This window comes from Terrapene carolina, unplaced genomic scaffold, assembly GCF_002925995.2.
Source record: "Terrapene carolina triunguis isolate 2854851 unplaced genomic scaffold, T_m_triunguis-2.0 Scaffold166, whole genome shotgun sequence".
In the NCBI taxonomy this organism is placed as follows: Eukaryota; Metazoa; Chordata; order Testudines; family Emydidae; genus Terrapene; species Terrapene triunguis.
The window spans coordinates 2,070,491-2,092,293 of record NW_020664517.1 but is presented as its reverse complement, the minus strand read 5'-3'; the positions used below and the strand labels follow the sequence as shown (position 1 = coordinate 2,092,293).

At 52.3% G+C, this 21,803-nt stretch overlaps 1 protein-coding gene across 1 annotated transcript in view; it reads left to right on the top strand.

Moving 5' to 3' along the window:
• LOC112119563 (protein VAC14 homolog) overlaps positions 1 to 21,803 on the top strand; it is a 177,605-nt gene that overhangs the window by 17,849 nt on the left and 137,953 nt on the right. The window contains exons 10-12 of the mRNA XM_029912028.1: positions 1,311 to 1,371; positions 11,899 to 12,043; positions 14,025 to 14,090. Coding sequence (XP_029767888.1) covers positions 1,311 to 1,371; positions 11,899 to 12,043; positions 14,025 to 14,090 — 272 coding nt within the window. The remainder of the gene's footprint in view (positions 1 to 1,310; positions 1,372 to 11,898; positions 12,044 to 14,024; positions 14,091 to 21,803) is intronic.

The window sequence follows — 21,803 nt, the reverse complement described above, 5'->3', positions numbered from 1 at the left end:
TGTGAAATGCACAGCCCCAGACGTCTCTTCCTCAGCTGAGGTTTTCAACCAGCTTTGCTGCTTCAGTTGCTGGTTGACAGGCTGCCAGCCTTTTGTAACCATGGGAGAGCGGGTGCTGCACTCTCCCTCCCTCAGGGTGCTGGTTTGGGCACTGCAGAATCTGCTCTCCGGGGTCTTTGAGCTGATCAGGGGCAGAATGAACAGCCTTCAGATCACCAGCTCTTTGTACAGAGTCAGATCTGCCCAGGGTGGGGAAGGCTCTGACTTGGATCTGGATTTCATGATGTAACCAGAATCGCACAGCCTAAAGAATTGTATTACCGGGGTTAGAGTCCAGGCAGCAGCTAGGCAGGTTTAGGAAGCGAGGTGGGGGCAGGCTGGAACATAAATCGGAAGGGGTGTAGTGAGGAAAATATTTCCCATTCACTGCCTATTATTGAATGGCTTAAACACCAATGCAATTCCTAGTGATATCTGCAGTATTAAGAGCCCTGCAGCCAGAGGCCTGGTTCACCCCCAGACCGGCTACACAGTATGAACTTTCCTATCATGCCTGTTCCCTGACCCAAATGGGACCAATTCTCGGTCTGAGAAAGTCAGCCTGCGTGGCATTCAGGTCTTTCCTTGCCTGTCAATGGAGGGACTGGTCAGTGGCAGATGGGGTGGTGTAGTTTGGGACGGGACGCCCTGCCCCATTACTAGTTGGAGGGACTGATCAGTGGCAGATGGGGTGGTGTAGTTTGGGACGGGACGCCCTGCCCCATTACTAGTTGGACTGAGACCCAAGGTGTCGGTTCTCAGCTGTATCAGTCACTGGCTGGGGAAATGACCAGATCATCTAGTTCAGTTCCATGAACTTAATTTTGGGGCAAGGTTGGAATTTCTTCCTCTGAAGTTAGGACCCAGTTTGCGAGCCTTGCTCGCGCCGGCTGGGCTCCGTTTCTGTGAGGGCTAAAGGGGGAGGAAGGCTGGGCTGAGGTGGGTGAGTAACATCTAGGCTAGGTGGCCTTGGAGAGCTATAGCTCGAGCTTGTGCTAGTGAAAATATCCTCATGGCCACCTTCCTTCAGTAGAGGGCACCGTGACCACGGGAGAGCTCCTGGCTCACATGGGCCCATACACAATGTAACGTGCCTGCTGCAGTGTGTGATGGATCTGGAGGTGAGCTCTTCCAAAGGCCTGAATGGCTGTCCTCATTGTACGGATCTACAGGGTAGTGCGCTGTTCTCCAGCCAGGGGGATGAGTAGGAGTCGCTGTCTCAATCTGCCCCATCACAGGGTCTAAGTAGTGTCCCTTTGATCTTCCTTTAGGTTGCCTGGAGGCCTCCAGCGATTCCAACCTCAGCAGCGCCAGTGTCTTCAATGTAAGCAGGTAAAGTAATGGTCATTGCTTGAGAATGACCTGCATGGGTACAGGTCAGTGAGACCCCCCTCTCCCTTTTGTTGAGGCGGGGAGAGGCTTTGCAGGGACACGGGTGCAGGTGAGGATGGAGGGGCATTGTCGGGGCTGCAGGACCAATAGAGGTGGGCTGTCAGAGGGAGGCCTGGCCAGTGCCCGTTCCTTTGCTCTGACAGACTCCAAACTCCTCCTTTGGGGGCCACTATAGCAAGACACTTGGCCTTCTGGGAGCCTGGCATGCTCGAGGGAGGGGTGGGCGTTTGTGAGGCAGGAGCTCTCTGTAGGGGGTGAAGGAATCAGCACTTCACACACTCCAGGGGCAGAACCGTGACCCCACCTGTCCCAGCCTTCCCTGCTAGCACCTTCACTCCACCCAGCGTGAGACCCGACTGCTGAAAAGGGGAGGCTCCAGGCCCCATTCACGGAGACCTCCCAGAGGAGGGGAGAGGGCGAAGTAAGTTCAGCCGTAGCCCTGCCTGCTTGGCTGGGAGTAGGGAAGCCAAGGAGATCACTGGCCTATTGCAAGTCTAGTTAGCCCAGCTCCATCCAGGAGGTCCCCCAGCAATGGGTGTGCTCTAGAAACCTAGAGAGAGAGTGGGAATAGCGGCTGTACGTTTGTGCTATGCACAGCTGGGGTGAAGTTACAGAAACTCTCCATGGGGTGCCCATTTGGACGTATTAACGGTCAGCTCCATACTGTCCCACCTTGGTTACGCACGCACAGCTTAAAGGAAGGCTTCGTTCTACGCTTGGGTAAGACTGCAATACCACCAGCCCACCACAGAGTGTCACTGTAACTCAGGTGTTAATATGCCCTTGCACTAGTTTAAAGGCACACACTCTAACTGCAGTCGCATCTCATGGGTTACTGTACCTGCCGGAGTCCCCTTGTTAGTGTTTGTGCCTTTACAGTCCTAGGCCCTTAGTCAGTAGACACTTACACCTGTGCTTGACCGTAAGTGCAGCAACAGTCTCCATAAAGTCACTGGTGACTTGTCACCTGCTTTAAGTGAAGTATGTGTCAGTGCGTGCAGCTCTTCTCACTAGCCAATGGGCTATCAAATGCACCAGGTTAATGATGATAACCTTACACTGCCGCGTGTTAACTACTCCCCAGTGGGCCAGTCCTGGAGTGTCCCGTCCCGTCCCCCAGTGCACCACTGCCTTCCTTGGGAGCAGCAGGTATCTCTCCTGGAGAAGGGAATACCATCCCAGATTTCATGTGCTGATCTGCAATGGGTCCCCCGTCATTACTGGCGTGACGGGGGACCCAAAGACCCTGCCCCATATCAGAACCCTTTTGTGCTAGGTGTTGTACAAACGTGGTAAGCGAGTCCCAGCTCTGAAGCGTTTACAACCAAAGGCGACAAAGAAGGTGGGCAGGAGGGGGAAAAGCATAGCGAGGTTAAGTGACTTGTTCCAAGGTCATCCTATGTAGCTGAAATCGACATACTTAGATCGACTTACCGTGATGTCTTCACTGCGGTGAGTCGACTGCTGCCGCTTCCCCGTTGCCTTTCGCGGCGGTGGAGTACAGGAGTCGACGAGAGAGCGCTCGAACGATTTATCGCGTCTAGACTAGACACGATAAATTGTCCCCCGCTGGATTGATCGCTGCCCGCCGATCCGGTGGGTAGTGTAGACATACGCTGAGTTTCCAGTATGATCTCGAGCCACTAGTCCGGGGTGGGCAAACTACAGTCCTCAGGCCACATCCAGCCCGCCAGCCGATTTAATCTGGTCCTCGAGCTCCCGCTGGGGAGCGGGGTTGGGGACCGCTCCGTGCGTGCATGCCACAGTTCCTGGAAGCAGTGGCATGTCCCCCCTCTGGCTCCTACGGTTAGGGGCAGCCAGAGGGCTCTGGGCGCTGTCCCCGCCCCAAGCGCTGCCCCCGCAGCTCCCATTGGCCAGGAACTGTGGCCAATGGAAGCTGCAGGGGCGGCACCTGCGGATGGACAGTGTGCAGAGCCGCCCGGCCACGCCTCCAGGTAGGAGCCAGTGGGGGGACATGCCACTGCTTCCGGGAGCTGCTTGAGGTAAGCGCCGCCTGAACCCCTGACCCCTTCCCATGCCCCAACATCCTGCCCCAGCCCTGATCCTCCTCCTGCACCCTTGGTCCCAGCCTTGAGCACCCTCCTACACCCCAAATACCTCAGCCCAAGCTCCACCTCACAGCCTGCACCCCTAGCAGGAGCCCTGACACCCCCCGCCCCGCATCCCAACCCCCTGACTCAACCTGGAGCCCCCTCCTGCACCCTGAACTCCTCATTTCTGACCCCACCCCTGAGCCTGCCCCCCCAACCAGAGCCCTCACCCCCTCTGCAACCCAACCCCAATTTCTTGAGTATTCATGGCCTGCCATACAATTTCCATACCCAGATGTTGCCCTTGGGCCAAAAAGTTTGCCCACCCCTGCACTAGACCACTAAACGGTGTCCCTTTAATAGTGCAGTGAATTGTTTATACCTGAGCTGTTGCTGATGCAAGTTTCATCCTTGGACTTTACACTTAAGATGTTAAATAGAATTTGTTTAATGGCCTGTCACTTCAAAGCCCACTCGAGCAGAGCAGCCACTGCTGATGCTGTCAGTCTGCAAAGCTGATTTCTCAGGCGCTTTTCTTTGAAATCGCTAGTGCGGGTGGTGTGTTGTGACACTGGAAATGAGCCCCTCTGGCCGCAGGGCAAGTCTTCCCCACACCCTGCCACTGCACCCAGTCCACACTGGTCCATTTCTGTACCAAAGGCCTTTGCCAACTAGGAAACGGACTGAGTCAGCTGCTGGATGGGAACTGCTGTTGGTCGCTCTCCGTCTGGGTTGGAGACAAGCTGATGGTTGAGAGAGGAAAAGCTCCTTCAATACCGTGACCCATCCAGTCACACAAGTCAAGTGACGCATTGATGCTGATGGATCTGGAGCCTTAGCCCCCTACTCTGAAGTGCCTTGCAAAGGGATGCAGATCAGCTCAGGCAGATGGATGGGGTGATCTAACAGGTCTCCCCCATTCCTGACTTCTAGAATAGTGTAGCTGGATGTTTTTTTAAAATGCTGCCTAGGTTCTTATCCTGCCTTCAGCCTCCTCGTATCAGAGCGCCATCCAGTCGTGCATTAGGTGACGTGACTGTCACATGGGGCTTGCCCTTGCTGTCATCCTCTCCCCAGGGAGATTTGAGTGCGCAGTGGCGTGTTTTGTTTTGGTAGGGTTTTGTTTGTTTTCAGATGTCCATGCTGCTCTTTGTTTGTCGAGAAGGCAGGTTGCATTGGAGTGCAAGGTGGGGAGGTTTCTGATGGTACTTAATTCCTGGTCCCTGGCTTGGACTGCGAGACAGGACTGCTGCCATCTGCCAGGAAGCACTGAGCTGGACTCTGCTCCCTCCTCATGCCAGCCCTGCTTGCGAGCAGTGACGTTAGCTCAGCAGAGCGCAAGGCAGTGTTGTACCTATCCGCGTTTGAGGCAGTGCACCCGCTCGCTCTGCCAGAGGCTCAGTGACACTCGAACTGGTGCTGGGCTGAAATCCGCCTCCAATCCTTGCCATCTGATAGGAAGGGGAAGGAATCCAGGAACCCAGCGAGAGACGCCCTCAATACACCTCACTTCTTGGGGCAGATTTCCCCTGTCCATGGCCTCCGTGGAAGGAAGACGTGTAAAAAAAAAAAAAAAAAAAAAAAAAAAACCCTAAACAGGGACTGAGGTGAACTCCTTTCAGGGGGGGAGGGGGGCTTGTCTAATGTTGCTAGAGCCCTATGGGGGGGGGGTTAGAAAGGGAGGGGGGGGGGGGGGGGGGGGGCTGGGGGTTGTGTGACGTGTACAGAGAAGGGAGAGTGAAAAACATGAAGGTCTCAGCTCAAGGCAAGAAAGGAAGGGGAAAAGGTGATAGAAGAGAAGGGAAGAGGCTAAGCAAAGGAAACCCAGCAAGCTGCATACACAGTGCGTGTTCCTGTCGGTCACCGAGTGCCAGCTGAGGAGACCCGTTGGGAGAGTCAGCATTGCCCTCTGCCGGCTAATCCAGCCTGCACCCCCAGAGCACGAACACTTCCAGGGGCTTATTGGGAGCACCATGAGCTGCAACGGCTGAGGCTCTTCAAGCCATCTGTGAGGAGCAGATAGTGGCGAGGCTGCTCTTAGAAAAGCTGCTTTCAAAATGGCTTGAGATGGAATGAATCCGTGAAAGCTGTTTCCTTAAGCCCTACTCGGTTTGCGTCTTTTCGGCTTTAGTGGAAGGGCCTTTCAACTTGTGCTCTGGTGAGGAGTGTGTTGGGGGGGCTGAATTATGCAGGCTTTACTACTCCTGAAGTCAGTAGCCGCTTGGCTTTATACAGGGAAGTGAAGCTCAGCAGAAAGTAATGAGGCCCAGTTCTTACTGCCTGCTGCTGGGTATAGGCGCCTCTCCCGAAAAACAAAGTGAGAGGAAGAAAACAGACTCCTGACTCAATACCGGTGTTGCAGGCAGTGCCGTACTTTACCATCTGACCTTGGCTTCCACCGCGCCCCCCAGCTGCAGATGCTGAAAGTCCATAACTTTTTAGAAGTGGGCAAGGGTGGGGGGAGCAGGTTAGAAAGGTTCCTTCTCCCCCTTTGTGGGTGTTGGTATCAGGATGGCAAATCAGCTGATGAGCTCCAAATTGGGTGTATCTACCGAAGGGCCACATGAGCGAGAGAGAGAATTGCTCTTTAGAACAACTGAAGAGAAGAACTTTAGAACAACTTGTTCAGGAAGTTTCAGCTGCCTTTTTTTTATATCCCTCTTAGCATACCACAGAATGAGCAATTAAGCGCTTTGCTCTGGCTATACTTCTCTAGACACTTAACTTGCAGGTCTCCTACTAGAGGCTGCAAATGGAGAGGCAAAACCAAAGTAGCAACTGAAAAACCAGTGTTGGCATTAATGGAAGATGGTGAGCAGAACATGAGAAATGGCCCTCAGTGGCTACAAGCATTCAGGCAGGGGGAAGGCGTTCCTACTTCCCACCGCCAGTTCGGTGTCTGAGAAACTGCACAATATTGTGTCCAAGTTGCTGAAGATGCCATCCAAGAACGTAGAGAAAAGGAGGTCTGCATGTTTGACCTATGGGCGGGTGTGTTGTCTTGTTGGAACAGAAAGTGATGCCACCCTAAAGCACACTGTGAACGTTCAAAAACTCTTCCACAACAATCACCAGTCTCACGGTTGACTGAAAAAGGATCATGGGCCTTGGGAGAATCTCAGGAGGACCATCGCTATGTTCAGCTACATAAGCATATAGAAATCTGCACTGAGTGCCAGGAGTACTCTAATGGAAACAGAACATGTCTTCCACAACCTTAGAATCTACTAAGCCACATCGTCTGTAGGCAGGTCGAAGGACGTTTGGGAGGGATTTCGTAGAGTCATTACCAGACTGGGACCCTACCTTCAGTCTTGGTGGAAATCTGGCTTGATCAAACAGAACTAGAGTCACGTTTCAGAGACACTGTGGAATCTGCCATAACTTAACAACAGAATTGATTCCAAAGATCATAACCTGAGCCCAGACCATGAAGGGGAGGTTGAAATCTGGCTGCTGGAACATAATTCTGTGAATTCCTTCGGTCAGTCTTAGGTGCTAAGAGAAGACCTGGTTGTCTATCCCACCTCCCAAAATGGCTGGACATCAGTACCGGTAAAATAGTGTAAAACAGGATAGCAGAATTCAAGACTTGACCATTCTTTGAGACCTGGCCTCCTGTCCAGCTCGTTTGGCCTCCCTCAGTCATGGTTTTAGCCCATTCCAATTGGCTTAGTCCAGACTTCATAATGGGCCAGGTGGCTTTGTTGGCGAGGACACCCCAGCTCATCTGACAGTAGTGAGGGCTATTGGGAGCAGTGGTGTGGTGCTGCTTCCCACCCCTCCCTGCAGCACAAACTCCTTACCCTTCCTCTGCGGACTTGCAGGAGAGAGCGCTCCCAGTTCCAGCTCTGCAGACGACTACAATGCACGGACGTGCCACTAGGTTGGACTGGCAGCATCATCTAGGTGTCGTGGGCTATAAATGACCCCCCCCCCCAAATGCTCAGTCTCTTGCAACTCATCTGCAGTATGTGTCTTGGGGGATTGGGAATGCCGCCTTCTCCAGTCTGGCCAGATGTTTTATTTGCTGCTCCACCTGGAGGAGAGCAGAGAGGAGCGTTGCCACAGGGGGAATGAATGTAGAAGCTGGTGAAGAAGACAAAGGAACCCTTGAAAGGGCTTTGGTGGAGTGTGAGGTGGGGACAAGCTGTAGGAGAAGTTATCCGCGGGTAAGAGGAGCAGGCTTTATGGAGCAGAGGAGAGTGCTGAAGGAACATAGTTGCAGGCTGCCCACGAGGTTCTCCTAATGCACCTGTCATGATATCTAGGAATCCTCATTCTAGTGTTTAGCTAGCTGGGTCTCTAGGTCATGGCAACAGGAGTATTCCCATGCCCTGTTCAGATGGTGATGGAACAGTTAGAGTATGCCAGGGAAGTGAAGAGCACTTCGCAGCACATCCACTCCCTAGTGTGAAATCCCTCATTAGTAGGACTTTAGTAGGGTTGTGGTGCTGTGGCTTTAAAAAAAAAAATGGGAGAAGGAAAAGCTTTGGGTTTCTGCAGACGTGTTCCTCCAAAATTCTCCTCTGTCATCGAGGCCTTATGTACCTAGGTTAATGGGCCACACTGGCTGGTCAGAGAACTAAAGTATGGTTTTCTGGTTAGACCAGGGAATGTGATCAGCAACTCGGACGTTAGAAATGGCAACAAACTAAAATAGCCAGGGAAGCACCGGGGGACAGGCGGGCTAATGGAGAGAGACAGAACCAGTCACTGGCTCAAAGTCAGCCCAGATCAGCAGAGAGTGAAAGCTGCTACCACTTTGCCAGGCACCCAGGGGATAAATATCCGTATCATTACAATCCTAGCGCGCTCAGCTCAGCCACACCTGGAGCAGGGTGACCGCAGACTCGCTCCCATCTTCTCCTTAAACACACTGATCGCCTACGTTTGAAGGGTTGGCCTGGCCTGGGCCCTGAGCCCCTCCTCCAAAGGGGAAAACCGAAGGGAGAGACGAGCGTGGCGGGAATGGAGATGGGGTAGGGGAGGAAAAGCCATAGCTGAAGGTAAGAACAGATGTTTAGTGGAAGGGCCCAATCAGAAATACCTTGAAGAAAGCAAAGGGTTGGGAAACACGGTTACAAAGAAACCAGGCTGAAGAAGATACTCTAATGTACAAGTGGGACCAGGGAGAGTAACTAGTGGTTTGTGTTTTTAAATCTGATTTAATTGTGGCTTGGATGTTCTCACGCCAAAACAAATGGGAACCCCCCTCCCCGCTTTCCCCAGGGAGGGAGCGCTGGCTGCTGTGTGCATCAGTCGCCATTAGGCAGCTTGAGAACCCATTCATTTTCCCTTTCACAAGTTGATAAGTATGCACTGCAACTGGCATGAATAGGCAGCCCCGCTGGCTGTGGAGGGAGGCGAACGAGTGAATGGCTTTGAAGCTGAACTTCCCACTGCGACATGATGCCCTGCGAGGTCAGGGCAGAAGCATGCTGGCAGGGCCATGCGAGGGCAAGCTTGCCCTGAGGCTGCCCACACCACTCCTGGGGATGAATAGAGCGCTCTAGTCTCAGGCCTGGCACCTCTCGCAGCGCTGAATTCACAAGAGAAAATGTACTTGCCTTAATACAGTCCCCAGAGCGAACATGCCAGCACCTTCTCAGGGCTGCAGAGCAGCGGATCTAAAGCGAGGGTGATGAGCTAGACAAAAGCACCTGCCCTGGCCCAGATCTCAGCGCTGAGAGCCCGTGGCCCATCCGTGGAGGGTCCGATTAAAGCGATGCCATTGCTACTGTGATGAAGCGCCTGTGTGAGGCTGGCTGTGGATTAAGGAAGAGCAGAGAAGTGCGTGGGCACACTGCAGAGCACGGTGCAGCAGCGTGTTACTAAATCCACCCAAAGCCGGCGCAGCCCTGCTCTGCCCTGGGGATGCCGACAGCAGGACGAGAGCAATGACCGTGGGCTGTAGATGGCGACCGGTGAGCCTGGCTGACCCTCGGCAGAAGCTCCGTCTTGCTAGGCTGCACCTGGAGGCTCCTGCCCACACTCACTGGCGATTTGGCGCCTGGTTTTGGGCCTCCATAAGAGCTTTGCCTTTGGGAATGACAGGCCTTTCCTGGGCTGAGAACTGGCCTGTGCTTTGTACCGGCCTTGCCAAAGGGGCCGATCTCATGAATAGGCTCTGAGTAATGGAGACAGACTTCTAAAAATTTCACATGAAGAGCTTTTGCCTCACCGTGATCCATTACCCAACTCCGCGCTGGCATGTGCTGGAGCCAAAGTTTTGGAACTTGGATTTGTAAAGTTAGATTCCAAACCTAATTTGCCTGCTTCAGTACAGTAGCCTGATATCCAAAAGTGCTGCGGCCCCATTCGGACCCTAATCCGAAGCCTCTTGGGGCCTGCCTCTCTTATGCTCCCCTGACTTCTCCCAGTTGAGGGCTTGAAATGCTAGACCAGCTGGCCTTGGCAGCTGCCTCTGACATCCGCACTAACCTCGATCAGAAACCTGAACAAACATCTGACATGATGTAGCTCAAACAATTCATCTACCTCCTAGAGGGCAAGGATCCCCCTGTCTCACCCTTAGACTGCCTGTCCAGGGGGAAATCAAACCCTATGAAACAGCAGTTTCTGCAGAGAAATTTGCCCTTTAGGAATTCCCATAAAATAAGCTGCAGAGAAACTCCAAGCAAATGAGAGAGCCACCATGAGTTCAGCACACACTTGAATAATTCAGTCTCTTAGAAATCCCCTGTATGTCCTGGAAGGCAAGAGCGCATCGCCCCTTCTGGATCTTCAGAGCAGCTTCTCTTGGGCATCTGTTTCGGGCATGTGTTTCAGCCATCTGGCCTTGAATGTAAGATTGGGCCCCAGCCATCAACTCTGCCCCACCCCTGGGATCCAGCCAGCCCCAACAGGAATGGCTAAAGGCGAGATTCCTCATGTGGAACTCTTTGTGCGAATGCTTTGAAAGCTTTACTGCTGGGGGGAGGAGAATACAGATTCTGGGAACTCCTAGGGCTCCAGTTAGACTTTCAGATCCTAGTTGGAAACTGGAGAGTCATTACATCCAAAGGAGGGCAAAGTTTATCTGGCAAACGCTGTTATTTGGGAGTCTTCTACCCACATTGCAATGCAAGTTCTTTGGACTCGTGATCTCCTCGCTGTTCAGTTAGCCCCTTTGGGGCAGAGATGGTCATGCTGGGGTGGAAGCTGAGGATTTTCTGGTCTGTCCATGGTGATCGTGGAAATAGTTTGGTAAACTCGAGTTGTTGTGAATTCAGCCCAGGTTGATGGTACCCGAAAGCCATTGCCCCTCTGACCAATTGCCCAGGGGCCTTTGGGAAAAGCTGGCATTCAGTCCATGCTCTAGTTGGGTAGGTGTCCCCATTGCAGAAACAACTGCCACGTGTGATACCAGCTGGGCCCCTTGTTAGGAGTCATGGCGGGAAGTTTAATGGAGACCAAGTGCCCTGGCTCATTGACATGGCTCCTTCGAGGCAGCTCTGAGTCCCCTGGCAGGGTCAGCGTGTGGGAATGCCCATGCTGTTCCTGCTGGGACTCAATGCATCTGGCACGCACACTTTGTTATTTGGAGCCCGGATTTGATGGCCTTTGGCTGTGTTGTAGCATATTCTAGTTTCTCAACATAGTAACTGCTGTGGCAGATCCCTCAAGTGCAGTGTCCTGTCAGATGCTTTAGAGGAAGGTTTAAGAAACTGCAATAGAGGCAGTTACGGGACAACCCACCCCCGGGAAAGCTTCCTCCTAACCCCCAGGAGATACAGGTTGCGTGTTTATATTACTTCCAAAAAGTCAGACCTAAGACTTGAGGCCACGTCTCTTAGCTTCCCAGCCAGTGCTTAACCCATCAGGCTGCAGTGCTGCCAACCCAGGCTATTCTAGTGATGCGTGAGGAGCTGGGGGCCAGGCTGTCAGTCACACCTGATCCCCGGGATCACAGCAGGTAGGAGGGGGTAGCCTGTTGCGGCGGGGCTGGGCAAGTCTGTGCTCCTCTGGCCTATGGAATCACACTGCTCAGTCTTTCACTTCATGCCCATGTCACGAGAGAGGAGGCGCAAACCCTGACACACCAGCCCTAGGGAGGAGCAGAATGATAAACCCAATATTAAAGGTTCTCTGGCCAGCAGATTTGAGTGGTACAATCCATGTTTTACACAGGCTCTGCTTGGTCCATCGCCGCCGCCCCCCTCCCCTCCCCCAATGCAGTGGGTTCCTGGTTAGCCAATCCATTAACTCAGCAGCTCCTGTCAGTTGTGGACTGTGTGAAATTGCTCCTTCGCTCTTACGTGTAGCTCTGAAAGACAGCAAGCGTAGGCAGCCGGGGTCACCTGCCAGTTGATGTGTGAAGAGGGGGTGCTGGGGCCAACCTTCTGGGCTGGCACAGCGCGGGGACACGTGCACACACAAACCACCGTCTTTGTGCCCCTGGTTTTCTGTGCAGCACTGACCGGGTCCCGGTGACCCTTAACCTCGATGGGATAGTGCAGGTGTTGGACTGCCACCTTCACGACTCAGCCACCGGGATGATGACCAGAATCGCAGTCCTGAAATGGCTGTATCACTTGTACATCAAGACGCCGCGGAAGGTAAGTCTGGCTTGTGAAACCATTGGTGCAATATCCTGCTCCCTTTGCGGAGCTGGGCTGGAGCTGCTTGGTCTCAGCCTAGTTATCGCTGACCACTTGTCTGTTGCAAAGCCAGTGCGTCTCCTGGCTCAGTGCCTCAGCCACGTTCTGTGACCAGCAGGGGGCACTGCAGGTAGGGAGGAGGTGCACTGGCAGAGTTGTCTGGTGGAGCCTTGGTTGCAATAGCAAGGAACGGCTGCCGAGCTAGAAGAACGGGAGTGCTTCAGTTTAGCATTGAGGTGCATTGGCAGACGTGGGGACCAGCCGCAGGGCTGGAGCTAGTGGGGTTGTCACTCCGGCAGAGTGCTGCACGCTTGGCTCTAGCTACCGTCTTTGTTCTCAACACCCATTAACCTGAGTCCTACCATCAGCTGAGGGCCTTCCTGCGCTCTTTCTAAAAGTGCCACTAGCCCAGCTGGGCTGCGATGCGTTGAAGGCGGCTCTAGCTGCAGAAAATGGTCCGTACAAACATGAGCAATACCCCGGCTTTCATCAAAGTGAGCCCTTCTGACATTAGGGACCTTAGTAGCACGGGTAGGCAAACTGCTGCTCCTGGGTGAGGCATAAAAACCCAGTCGAGCCTCTGCCCTGTTTCTGAACCAAACACTGAGCTTTGGGTTCACTCAGAAGTTACCTGTTCTGCTACCAGTTGTCACACCCTCCCAGCTCTTCAGACTCATGTCCCTTGCCACCACCTTCCCTGGGAGGAGAAGGCTGCCACAGACCTCCCATATGTACTTCTGTAGATCCGTTGGCAGGATTGCACTGCTAGCGAGAGGCCTCTGAAAATTCTGCTCTGCCCAGCGTCTCTGGGGTAGACCTGGGCTGGCTTCTCCCTTAAAGCCACATGTGGTTTCTGGGGCACTTCCATCAGGGCTGAAACTTCTGACTGCCTTTGCAGGTCGTTGGTTCCCACCGGACGCTGTGTAGGACTCCGCGGGCAGGCCAGCCTAACAGACATCGTGCTTGGCACAGGGGTTCTTCCCGTTAGACAGGCTGTGGGGGGAAGAGCGAAATGTCAGCAGGTTTGGAGAGGCGCCTGGGAAGCCCTTTTTGATCCGTCGCTCCTGACTTGCTGTAGCTGAGGTTCTATCAGTGGACTCGTTGCAAGGAGAGCGAGTGCTTGGGAGGTGGTGCTATAGATGAATTTAGATGCAGTCCCTATCCTGAGCAGCTTGGCTGGCAGTTACAGCACATCTGGGGTATGATCCAGGTGTGGGTATTAGAGCACATTGGGGCTTGGCAAGGATTTTCAAGAATCCTCTGGAGGAGAAGGGAAGGGGCTTGGCCTTTCTAGATTGCGAGCTCTCCCAAGAGAAGGTAGAGGGGAAGACACCCCCTCTTCCTTCCCCTGGGGTGCTGCCTACCATAGACCAATCCTGGTAGGACATGTCATAAGTTCTCTAGTGGGAGCAGCTGCCATCATTCACACTGCCTGCTGCACATCAGTTCTCGTTAACCATGTGTCTAATCAGACAGGAGGTGGAATCTGAATCGATGCCCTGGTGGCTGCAGCTCCTCATGAAGAGAAGCCCAAAAATTCACCCCCAAACTACCCATGGTTTAAATAAGAAACTCTTCACTTGTAAGTCTCTTCTGGCCTTTCCTCTCTTGGGAAGGGTAGGAAAGTGACAGTGTCCCACACTAGAAACTTGCCTTCTCATTACATAGGTATGGAATCAGCTCAGCAAACAAGCAACCGTGTCCTTCTGGGATTGTACTTGTTGGCCTAATAAGTTTGCTACTGATACTTTCACCCGAGCTACTGTTTCGATCCCTACTTCGAAGAGCTTGCTAGCTAGCTGGGAGGGGAATTTCCCAAGGAAAACTGAAAAATGCCTGCAAAGCTGCACTAGCCTGCACTGACGAGGACGGCTCCTGGTGTGTGGGAGGGATATTCCAGACTCTGTGTGACTGAGGCCACGTGTTTCTCTGGTTTCAGATGTTCCGGCATACAGACAGCCTCTTTCCCATTTTGCTATGGACATTGTCGGATGAGTCAGACGAGGTGAGTGTTACACCTCGTATACAAACCCCCTGGGCTGTGCTTGCCAGCTGTCATGCTCTCACCTTAGCTTCGAGCTAGCCCGGACCAGTGCACCAGTTCGCTGTATCAGCTCTTCTCTGGCTCTGCAGGATTGTCTAGCCCTTGTGGCTGCAGAGAGTTCCCTGCACGTGACCCAATTCAGTGTGTCTCACTGAGTCTACCGACAAACCCATTTCTAGCTGTAATTTCACCGACTCCCACAGTCAAGCCTGGGACGAACCCCGTGACTCCAGAGTGTGAATTTCTCTACTCCCCTCAGTGAGCTGCTCAGCCTAAAGCCTGGTGATAATGTTAAGGCCAGCTTGATCTGTTACTGACTGGCCATTAGCGGGTGGGGGGGGGGGTGTTGAGCACCCCTGCTGTCTCCCACACTGACCTGTGTGTGGGGGAGAGGAACCAAGTCACCCAGCACAAGGCCAACCTTGGTGAAAGGGCCTCCACCTGGTTTGCAGTTGGTTACTTGCTTGACTCTATTTGGTTTGCACTCTGCCCAGTAAAGGGTTAAGAAGGATAACTCATGTGCAGGAGCTAGCCCACTGCAATGTCCTAGCGGAGACCAGGCCCCTGCAGCTTTTACCACAAGGTAGCTAGGCGAGATCAACCCTATACTCGCTTGCCCATGGCTGGCCTGGCCTGGCTGCCTTGCAGTTCCTTCTCTCCACCAGGGGGTTGTAGCTGGATGGCTGATGTGTTGTGCTGTGGTTAAACACGCCTTTCATGGCAGTGCGGGTGTTGGCTACATGCAGTACCTGGCACTCAGCTGGTGCAGCCAGTATTTCATCAGTCAGACTCCGTGTTACATTTAGCTGCTTTCAATGGCCTTTCACTCAGAAATCAGACACTACCTCGTTATTTGTGCCTGAGGGGATCATGAGAGTGGGGCGTTTAGGCCTGGCTGGTGTGCTGCCGGCAGTGTGAGAAGGGCTTAGCAGCCAGCCTTGGGGTTGCGTTGGCCTGGTGTGCTGAGACTTTGACTAGCAACATGAGGCAGGAGCAGAGCTAAGGAGGGCCTTGCCCTGCCTTGTCGTGTGAATGGCAGGTGTCTCAACTTACCGTGTTGTTGCTTAATGGATGAGGCTCTAAGTCAGGGGTAGGCAACCTATGGCACGCGTGCCAAAGGCGGCACACGAGCTGATTTTCAGTGGCACTCACACTGCCCGGGTCCTGGACACTGGTCTGGGGGGCTCTGCATTTTAATTTAATTTTAAATGAAGTTTCATAAACATTTTAAAACCTTATTTACTTTACATGCAACAATAGTTTAGTTATAGACTTATAGAAAGAGACCTTCTAAAAACGTTAACGTATTACTGGCACGCAAAACCTTAAATTAGAGTGAATAAATGAAGACTTGGCACACCACTTCTGAAAGGCTGCCGACCCCTGCTCTAGGTTTAGAGCCATGCAACACAGACAACTAAACCAATATATCAGGGTAACCTGCTACTGCCAAGGGAATACAACAGCTGGCAGTACTGCCTGCAGTGGTAAGAACTGGGGCCTGGGTGTTGGACTCCTCAGTTCTATTTCTGACTCTGAAGCTGACCCCCTGGGACATTGGGAATGATGCTTTTTGCTTTGCTTCACTTCACTGACCTCTTGCCTGTAAAATTGGAATATTTACCTCAAGGCAGGGGAGGGCTTGGATTTTAACCTGGGTGAGTGATGCACTTTTGACATCTTTAGATGAATGTTTTGTTCTTGTCTGCCAGCGATTCTTCTTGAGCTGCTCCTGCTGCAGAGTTGATGACTCTGCACCTTGTAACAGGAGTGTGTGAGGTCTCTTCTGCCTGGCGTTTGCTGGGTCTCTCTGATGATTGCTGGGGAAAGACAGGGTTAACCTCTCACCTGTCAGCAAGAGTGTCTCTGCCATGAGCAAAGTAGGTGTCTGTATTCTAAAAGGAACATGCATGCTCCAGTCTTTGCTCCCTGCCTTGGGCCCAGCAATTGGGCCCTGCCCATCAAAACCTTCCATCCTTAAAGGTTTTTAAGGCCCACCTTGACAAAGCCCTGGCTGGGCTGATTTAGTTGGGGTTGGTCCTGCTCTGAGCAGGGGGTGAGACTAGATGACTCCTGAGGTCCCTTCCAACCCTGACAGTCTATGATTCTGTGGTCACTTCCTGGTGCTTGGCTTGGCATTCTGGAGGCACTTTGCTTCCTGTCTAACAAGATGCTCCCATTCCTGAGAGCACCTTGGCTTTTTCTTGTCTAGTCTCCATTTCCTCTTCCTTTTCTTTTCTCTGCCTCACCCTTCCCTGGTCCATTCTCACAGCCCCTAACATTCACCTCTTCCCCCTCACTACTTCATCAAGCACTTCCTGCATTCGACATTAGCAGATCTGGCAGTTACCATCGGAGGCCAGTAGCGTTTCTAACTTCTGATGCTAATGTTAGCTGTGTTAGAAGCCAGAAGTGCAACCGGTGTTAAATGCCTAATGCACATAGCCCTGCTAGTGGTCTTTGGTAGACTCATAGGCCAGACTTTCTCCGAGGACTAAAAATCGTGAAATACCAGCTTTGGACTGCATGACTAAGAAAGCAAAGTTGCCCAGCCTGGAATAAATCCTTGGTTAAGGGGATTGTTGAGGGATGGGGAAAATAAGTAATATCAAGCGAATGATTTGTACTTGCAAATCCAAGCGACTGCATGGCCGCATTTCATACCCTGCTGCTTATGAGGCAAGCATTTCCAAAGCATCCCATCTGCATTTGCAATGCTCTAGAAAGCCCATATCTTGCAGATACTCTGGCTTGGCAGGAAATTGCAATGAGTCATGTTACAATTGTTTCTTTTTAATATTTTAAAATAAGCAATGCAGAAAGGACCCCGGTGATGCATTTCCTCCATGTGACATAACTGGGAACGGCTCAAAAGTAATTTGAAGATGATTTATTTAATCCAGCCTATTTATGTAAATAGTTTTTTACTTAGGAAATCCGTAGAAGATTCAGTCCATTAAATAACACTGCTCCGCTGGCTCCTAACCTGCTTTGTTTGCTTCTTGCTGCAGTGGAAACGGGAATGCCCGAAATAGCTTTTTTTGAAGGAGTGGGAAGAGGGAGGAGATTGCTAACGTGACTGTGCAGTGAGGACTGGAGGGTAAGGGATTAGGATTCCGTTTCTGACACCGCCACAGGTGGCGCTATAGAGGCTCAGGGTAGCTTTTTCTTTAGGTCAGGGGTTCTCAAACTTCACTGCACCGCAACCCCCTTCTGACAACAAAAATTACTGCACGACCCCAGGAGTGGAGACCGAAGCCTGAGCCCGCCCAAGCCCCACTGCCCCAGGCCGTAGGGCCAAAGCCGAAGCCCAAGGGCTTCAGCCCCAGGCAGGGCACCTGTAACCTTAGCCCCACCACCCAGGACTGAAGCCCTTGGGCTTTGGCTTTGGCCCTGGGCCCAGCAAGTCTAAGCCAGCCCTGGCGACCCCATTAAAATGGGGTCGTGACCCACAGTTTGAGAACCGCTGCTTTAGGTTTACACCCTGCTCTAGACAATTTCACAGCAGCCATTTGTGAGCTCTGACTTGTCTGTAGGGTCTAGGTGAATCTGGAGCAGACGCACAGAGCCTTACCAGGGTATTCGTGGGGGTTTCTAAGTACGCTCGCATCGCAACATTCACTTTCACCTCGCCAGTGTGTTCTAAGGCCATGGGGGCAGGAATCTGGCACCTTTTGTTTATAAGGCTGCACACGCCGTGTGGTGCCACATCAAATGCACGGTCCATCAGTACATCAAATGCACGGTGTACTGGCTAGAAGCTTGAGCATTCTTCCTATTGCCCCACACTTCCCTGGGGGAGGTGGCCTGCGATGTGACACATTGGAGTGCAGTGTTCCCTCCCCGGGGGTACTTGTCCCCTCAAAGAGGAAGCAGCAGTGCTAGCCACTGATCCTCCAGGGGGTTAGAAATTGTCCTGCTAGCACACCCTCCAGCTGGTTTGGAGTGATCGTCCTGCGCTGGGCTGGAGCAGAAGGGACGTCTGGCTTCTGATGATCAGCACGTTCCTGTTAGTGTGTCTCGATGCCAGCCTGAAACACTACCTATAGTATAGCAAGGGGTCCATACAGTATTTAATGCCTTGCTGCTGCAGCCCAGTCCTCCTGAGCAGCTCCTAAATCACTCCCTGCGTGTTCCCAAGTGAGCTGTCCTAGAGGAAGGGAAGAAAGGCACTTGATGAGACAGTGAGGTAGGAGTTGATCATGTTATATGTTGTTCACCCCCCACAAGTTTGACTTACGAACCGGATTTGCCAGACCAGGTGTTCCCCACAGGACAGCGCCCAGTACCTGAGGATACCCCTTAGCTTGCTTTGTGTCTCATCTCTTCGTTCCCTCTCCCCACCCTGACCCAGCTCTCAGAATCCTGCTGAAAACAGGCAGTAGAGCAGAGCCAGCCAGGTGATATTCAGAGACGGTGCAGCCCCGAGTTAGTGGCGCTGTGACACAGAAGAACAACTTGGAATGAATTTGGAGCAGGAGATTCCCTTTCTGGAACTCCAGAGCAGCAGATACAGTAGCAAGCTGGGGAAACCACTGATCTAAAACCCTGCACAGTTTTGTCGTCGTAGGTGTCACTAGTTCAGCACAAACACTCAGTATTTTTCCTTGCATTTCTGCTCCTGTTCAGGCCGAGGGATTTTTTAACATGGATCAAATTTGATCCAATGTTGTCTCTAAATGATCTAAAATATTGTGTAGTAAAACCCAGCTTTTATGGAACTCAAGACTAATGGGTGTATTTCCATAAGACTACTTTAACTTCCACTGGAAATACATTTTTAAACATACCCATTTCCTTGCAGCATTACAGTGCAAACATTGCAGCATTATGCTAGGGCATGAAAACCTGACAGTGAAACGCTGTAAGTAGTGAAACAGATGAGTTTCATTGTCAAGCTGAGGAACACCACAAAAAGCAAATGGCTTAAAGCAGAGGAAAATGTATGTTTGATCTTTATAATGCTTCAGTTTAAATATACTGTTGACCTCTTTGATTGTGTCTTAGGCCTGGTCTACACTAGGCTTTTATGTCGACTTTAGCGCCGTTATATCGAATTAACCCTGCACCCGTCCACACCAGGAAGCCATTTAGTTCGACATAAAGCTCTCTTTAAATCGATTTCTGTAATCCTCCCCAACGAGAGGAGTAGCGCTAAATTCGACATGGCCATATCGAATTAGGCTAGGTGTGGATGGAAATCGACGGTAATAGCTCCGGGAGCTATCCCACAGTGCACCACTCTGTTGACGCTCTGGACAGCAGTCCGAGCTCGGATGCTCTGACCAGCCACACCCCCGGGAAAATTTGAATTCATTTTCATTTTCCTGTCTGGGCAGTTTGAATCTCAGTTCCTCTTTGGACATCGAGGGGAGCTCAGCAGCAGTGGCAACTATGCAGAGCTCTCCAGCAGAGATGGCCGTGCAATCCAATAGAAAGAGGGCCCCAGCATGGACTGATCGGGAAGTCTTGGATCTCATCGCAGTGTGGGGCGATGAGTCCGTGCTTTCAGAGCTGCGCTCCAAAAGAAGGAATGCTAAGATCTACGAGAAGATCTCCAAAGCCATGGCAGAGAGAGGCTACAGCCGGGATGCAACGCAGTGCCGCGTGAAAATCAAGGAGCTGAGACAAGGCTACCAAAAAACCAAAGAGGCTAACGGACGCTCCGGATCCCAGCCCCACACATCCCGTTTCTACGAGGCACTGCATTCCATCCTGGGAGCGGCCGCCACCACTACCCCACCCCTGACCGTGGACTCCGAGGATGGGATATTGTCCGCGGCCGGTTCCTCAGCGGACGGGGAAGAGGAGGAAGGAGATGAGGAGGACGAGGCAGTCGACAGCGCTGGCACCGCTGATTTCCCCGACAGCCAGGAGCTCTTCATCACCCTTACCGAGATCCCCTACCAACCGTCCCCATCCCTTACCCCGGACACAGAATCAGGGGACGGATCAAGCAGTAAGTGCTGTAAACATGTAAACATTTATTTAAAACAGAACGGTAATATTTATACTATTAACAATGTACATTTATAAAAGTTCTGTAAACTAGTAAAAAAATAATCAGGTACAAAACAGGAATATTAACAAAGGTAACAAATGGGTTTTCATGATTTCTCTGTCTTAGGCTCTTCTCAATTTAGTCCCAAGTGTTTTAAAAAATTTTCACAATGTCCATTACTCCATGATTCCCAGGCCCAAGACGCTCCACTCCATAGTCCCAGTGCACCTACGCGAAAATCCGGTCAATGTGGCCGGGGATCGAGGAGAAATCCTCGTAGGAGAACTCCTCGTAGGTCTCGTGGAGGTAGAGCTCAAGCCTGTTGATCAGGTTCCGGGGTAGGGCGATCTTAGTGGGCCCTCCGTGGTAGCAGACATGCCCCCTCCACGCCACAATCAAGTACTCCGGGATCATGGCCCGACATAGCATGGCGGCATACGGCCCCGGTTTCTGCATGCTTTCCCGCAGCATGCGTTCTCTCTGGGTGTCCGGGATCCTCAGAAGGGTGATGTCGCTCATGACGCCCTGCTTTGAATTAGGGAGGGGAATGTTAGTATTGGGACTGCTTTACAGCCACGCGGTGGAGGGAGAGGGGCAGCATACAGGGATCTTTCCCTGGGACAGCCGCGAGGGGGTGGGACAGGGGCAGAGTTGATGCTGTCCTGATTGCTGGCAGCAGAGACTGGCATTGCTTTCAATGTGAAAGGAGGCCAGTGCTACTGCTGGAGTTTTAAGCAGCCACAAGTCTGCGGCTTACCATTATTGCCCGCTCCAGAAGTTCAGGTCTCCAGCCACAGTTCTCTGAACACTCCAAGACCTCCGCAAGTCCACAGGCACTGAAGGCGACGGCCGAAAATTCGACCTTGTCCTGAGTGCGCATGTGAGAGGTTCAGTGCATGGTCTTGTTCACAGAGAAAGACTAGGTTCTTTGTATACAATTTCATTTATCTGTCTCAGGAATTCACTCCCTTTTTAAAATTCACACAGACACATCTGCGACTGTCTCCCAACCCAGCCTGTCAGCACACTCCCAGAGGCTAGCGCAGATTAGGCGGAGGAAGAAGAAGACGCGTGAAGACATGTTCACAGAACTAATGGGCTGCTCCCGAGCCCAGGCAGCCCAGCAGACACAGTGGAGGGAGAACTTGTCACAAATGCACCGAGCAGTCATGGAACGGGAGGAGAGGTGGCGTCAGGAGGACCAACAGGCTACTGAAAAGCTGCTTGGACTAATGAGGGAGCAAACGGACACGCTCCGGCGCCTTGTGGATGTTCTGCAAGACCGGAGGCAGGAGGACAGAGCCCCGCTGCAGTCTATCTGTAACCGCCCTCACCCGCCACCAAGTCCCACACCACCCTCACCCAAAGTCCAAAGAAGGAGGGGCGGCAAGGGCCGTTAAAACTTTCAATCAACCCCTGCAGACTGCTCTAGCAGTAGAAGGCTGACATTCCCCAAAATTTCATAAGTCCTTTCCTACCCACCTCACACAAGCCCCCGTCCAAGTTTCACCCCCCACGTTTCATGTCTGGTTCGCAATAAAATGTTTGTTTCTGTTCATTACTGTTTCAGTCAGGTTCTTTTGAGGGAGAGTCTGTCTGGAGGGGGGGAAGGGGCTTGGTAATTGGACAGGACAGTGACCGCACTGTGTATGTGTCCTGATGCTGGACCTGAC